This window comes from Stomoxys calcitrans, chromosome 2 (genome assembly GCF_963082655.1).
Source record: "Stomoxys calcitrans chromosome 2, idStoCalc2.1, whole genome shotgun sequence".
Taxonomy (NCBI): Eukaryota; Metazoa; Arthropoda; class Insecta; order Diptera; family Muscidae; genus Stomoxys; species Stomoxys calcitrans.
The window spans coordinates 233,669,986-233,675,290 of NC_081553.1; the positions used below are offsets into that span (position 1 = coordinate 233,669,986).

General features: G+C 40.8%; 1 protein-coding gene across 1 annotated transcript; it reads left to right on the forward strand.

Moving 5' to 3' along the window:
• Positions 1-459: 459 nt before the first annotated feature.
• LOC106095615 (uncharacterized) lies at positions 460-1,491 on the forward strand. The gene is made up of 3 exons (XM_013262859.2): positions 460-887; positions 1,003-1,125; positions 1,200-1,491. Exons 1-3 carry the CDS (start codon positions 565-567, stop codon positions 1,339-1,341), a joined length of 588 nt encoding a protein of 195 aa, XP_013118313.2. The 5' UTR covers positions 460-564; the 3' UTR covers positions 1,342-1,491.
• The last annotated feature ends 3,814 nt before the right edge of the window (positions 1,492-5,305 follow it).

Here is a 5,305-nt window from a genome sequence, read left to right on the forward strand (position 1 = left end):
ACCTATTTGAACAATACTTAGCACAGTTGTTAGAAGTGATACCAAAACACCATAAGCAAAATTTCAGTCAAATCGGATGACAATTGCGCCCTCTAGAGGTTCAAAAAGTCAAAACCCAAGATCGGTTTATATGGCAGCTATATCAAAACATGGACCGATTTGGCCCATTTTCAATCCCAACCGACCTACACTTATAAAAAGTATTTGTGGAAAATCAAATCAAAATCAAGCGGCTGGCTTTACTTCTTCGAAAGTTAGTGTGCTTTCGACAGACAAACGGACGGACGGATGGACGGAAAGACGAACATGGCTAGATCGACTTAAAATGACATGACGATCAAGAATATATATACTTTATGGGGTCTCAGGCCCATATATCGAGGCGTTACAAACAGAATGACGAAATCAGTATACCCCCATCCTATGGTGGAGGATATAAAAATCAACATTAACAAAATTGTGACATTTATTAAACTATCAATTAGTTGTTGAATAAATTACCATTTCTTTAATAACCTCCATTCATATTGAATATCTTCAAACCAATAGTGGAAAATAGTTGTAATGGAAAGAAATCAGTCATCTAACGAACAACTCGATGAAGATATTGAGTCTTTAAAGAAGGAAACCAAACAATTGTCAAATGAGCATTTCAATGTGGGGGAAGCAAAAAGTCTGGATTCCATTGCATATGATCTAGGAAAAATTCCCAATGCAGATTATGTGACTCAATCGACTATTGATCGATACATTGGATCCAAGCAAAGTCTAAGTGTCGAAGAAATTCGCATTATATTGAGAGATTCCCGAGATTCCATATTAAAGCAATTCAAAAGTCAGTGTGAGCACAGTAATGCTCCCAGTTTTAGTCAATTAAGGACGCCATAGTAAGTGACAACAACCAGGACAAATTACTCAAATTATATCAAAAATTCAAAAGTTTCACGAATTCCTTGCGACAAATTCATTTATTGTATCTTTGTTTTCTTCTCTTAATTTCAGCCATTTGATATGCCGGGAACGTTATCGCCTAACCAAGAAACTATCTGAACAACAAATGCAGTTGGAAATTCAAGAAATGATAAATCATCAACCCACGACATTTGATGCCATTTGCTTTGTACGGTAAGTGCGCTAGTAGTGGTGCTTGATTGCCCTCATCTAGCAATGACATTAACATGAATTTCATTGACTTCCAGAGTTATGGCCATAACATCATTATGGCCACCATTGCACACGCGGCCTAATGTAGATCATACACACCAGCATTACTTTCAATTGTCAGCCAAGCAGAAGAGAAGACTCAACTACATTATGCAGGTGGACTGGAGCAAAACGTAAGAAGGCACGTTGTGCAAATTCGCAGTAAATGAAATTTTTCTAGACACATGCGTCACAAAATTCTTAACAAAAAAAAAGGAAATATGTTCTTATTCTGTCCTCTACTTCTACTATTTGGTACATTCATAATAAATATACCGTAAAATTGTTCTCCATTGTTGCCCTTCCATTAAGCACCGGGCATGAGGTGATAAACACGCTCCATTGTGTAACAACTCATACTGTGACAGAGTTCTGTCGCCGGCAACTCAGCACGTGAGCCAAAACAGAAAAAGAAAACAAATATATTTTTGACTTGGAGCTCGTTAAATGGCTGTGACGACCATCAACAGGTATGCCATTAGCTTACACCAGTGGGCCATTTACAAATCCACGGAGACTTATGTTAAGAACAACAAGTAGAAACGCATTTAGTTTGGCCGGGCCGAACTTTGAGTATCCACCACCTCGGATAAAAATATTAAACTAATTATGTCAAGTCCAGTGACAAATACACCATTTATGACATCTTAGCAGCTATGTCCGATATGAAGGAAAACAAAATATTGGTCTTTTTGGCAGATATATCCAATTATTTATAAACCGATCTGAACCATATTAAGGTCGGATATCGTGAGGCTCAGTAAAACTCACTGTTTCAAATTCAACGAAATCGGGTAATAAATAAAGCTTTAATGGGCTTCAGTCCTCTTATCGGCACATCGGTCTATATGGCAGCTATATCTTAATACAGTCCGATCGGAACCATATATAGGTCGGATATCGGATACTCACTGTTTCAAATTTCAGTGAAATCGGGTAATAAATAAAGCTTTTATTGGTTTCAGATCCCTTATCGGCAGATCGGTCTATATCAGTCAGTTATATCTATATATAGTCTGATCTGAACCATGTTTAGGTCGGGTGTCAGGAGGCTAAAAATAACCCACTGTTTCAAATTTTAGCGAAATCGGTTAAAAATAAAGCTTTTATGGGACCCTTTATCAGCAGATCGGTCTATATAGCAGCTATATCTAAATATAGTCCCATCTGTACCATATTTGGGTCGGATGTTGGGAGGCTTAAAACTGCGCACTATTCCAAATTTCAGCGAAATCGGATAAAAAAAGCTTTTATGGCCTTTAGACCCTTTATCGGGAGATCGGTCGATATGGCGGCTATATCTAAATATAATCCGATCTGAACCATATTAAGGTCACATGTCGGGAGGCTTAAGATAACCCACTGTTTTAAATTTCAGCGATATCGGGTAATAAATAAAACTTTTATGGTCTTCAGACCCTTTCTTGGGAGACCGGTCTATATGGTAGCTATATATAAATATGGACCGATTCAATCCATATTTAGACCAATTGTCGGGAAGCTTTAAGCTATTCACTGTTTTATATTTCAGCAAAATCGAATGAAAAATAAAGTTTTTATGACCATTAGACCCTTTATCGGAAAATCGGTCTATATAGCAGCTATATCCAAATATGGTCCGATTTGGCCGGTTCAAGAACTTAACCAGCTTGCATCAAAGAGACGTATCTGTGCCAAACTCCACACTCCACTCCAATGTGCTAGTTGCCAGGAGGAAACTCCGAGACATCATTAATGCAGCAGTAGCTCGCTCTATACCAGCCGGTCGAACACCCCAAGGGGGGCCAATTTCCCGGCGCAGGCAGTGGTACTCGCAGACGAGAGTGATGGGATTCGTTGTACGGACCCCACTAATCCCAGGATCAGCGAGCTGAATCTGAAAATAAACAGGGTAGTCAACGAACATAAGCGGACTTGGAGCAATGTAACTTAGGCACCGGTTTAGGCTGTTCTACTGTTAAGACATTCTCTAATACCGGTAGACGGGATGACAGGACCTCAGTCACTTTTGGCGACATAAACGTGACTGAAGCGAAGAGGTGCGCCAGGATGTTTAACAGTGAATTTATTGAACATCCCGAGAGTGACAGGACAAGGAGAGCCATTCGCCGTACCCGTGGTCTCCGAGCCGATGGACTTACTTACTTCAATTGGCTATGACAGAACATTTGTTCCACTAGTCGAACGTAGAATAGCGTTCCAAGCGCCTCGATCTTCTGCGACTCCCCGGCCGACACGGGGTAACTATGAGCACCACACAGGCTGGAACTTTGTGCTCCGACTTGCTTGGAGTCCATTTTTATCACGGGAAGCTTAGTTGAAAGCTACCGGGCGCGTCCACACGTTGCGGATGGTAGAAAGCTCCGTTTTTATGCGGAGTAGCTGCAAATGCGGCCGCGGGCAGTCAGCGATTTTCAAGAGGAGAGTCTCAGTGATTACTCAGGTGGCACTGGGTCTTAATTAAATACTGAGTGCCAATGATACTCGAGATGACAAGGCGAGTTAGTGGCGCCTTCCAATAACCAATGGCCAACATCAGCGTCTTGTCCCAGGTTAGGGGCGGCAGGAGGGGAGCGTCGGATCTTGGAGCAAGCGTCTCTCCACTACGAGGGATACATGTGCAATCCCACAAAACCCATGCGGTTGGGGCGCTGGGCCAGCAACCCGCCACCGGAAAACTATGAGAACTACTATGAGAAACAAAGGAATAGCAACAAGTAAAAGCGTGCTAAGTTCGGCCGGGCCGAATCTTATATACCCTCCACCATGGATCGCATTTGTCGAGCTCTTTCCACGGTATCTCTTTTTAGGCAAACAAAGGATAAAAGAATATTCAATATTGGAGACCATAGTAGAAGTCATTGTGTAAAATTTCAGCCAAATCTAATAAGAATTGCGCACTTAAGGGGCTGAAGAAGTAAAATAGAGAGATCGGTTTATAGGCTATAAATCTATTCATACCGTATTCGACATGGAAGTAGCCATTGTACAAAATTTCAGCCAAATCGGATAATTCTTGCGCTTTTTAGAGGCTCAAGAAGTCAAGACCCCATATCGGTTTATATGACAGCTATATCAGGTTATGGACCGATTTGAACTATTCTTAGCACAGTTGTTGAATGTCATAACGAAATACCTTATGCAAAATTTCAGCTAAATCGGATAATAATTGCTCCCTTTAGAGGCTCAAGATGTCAAGACCCCAGATCGGTTTATATGGCAGCTATATCAGGTTATGGGCCGACTTGAACTATTCTAAGTTCAATTTACAATCGGCGAAGTTACGAATGTCATCCGTGGCGCCAAATCATCCAAGGCGTTGGGCTTCGACGGAATCTCTACACTGATGCTGAATAATCTGGATTAACCTGGAGTTGAGTACCTAATTACTGTCCTCAACTTGTCTTTGAACACTATTTTAGTTCCCGATGTCTGGAAAATGGAAAGCACCGAGTTTGGGGCAGTCGTACAGACCCATCTCCCTTCTCTCACCAGTAGCAAAGACGCTTGGGGCATTACTTCTCCCGAGCCTCGTACGAGAATCTCCATTCGCCGAGCAACAACATGGATTTCGAAGAATGCATGGCACCACGATATCGGACCCTAATATGGTTCAGATCGGATATATCTGCCAAAAAGACCAATATTTTGTTCTACAAATTTTAATAGTGACTTATTGCCGAATTTGGGTGCATAAGTTATCCAATTTTCACAGGATTGTGACAAAAAGGGGTTTACATATAAACCGGAGGTAGTGGGTATCCAAAGTTCGGCCCGGCGGAACTTATTGCCTTTTTACTTGTTCTTTCTTGACTTGATTTAGTGAATCAGAACCTTTCCAAGCGCAGGATCATCTCATGCTGCTTTTCTTTAACTATTAAAATAATCATTCTAATAGATGTTCAGATCTGCTTATAAATATGTAAAGGTTCATATTTTCTAAAAGACAAACTTTTCAGAATCTAATTAAAATGTTTTCATTAGCTGTTGGTCTATTTTGTTTGCTGTTAAAAGTTTTAAGTGGCAGGATATTCAGCACTGACGATGACAAATTGGCCAAGTTCAACGACATTAAAATCTTGGGTTTTGCAACTGCAACTAT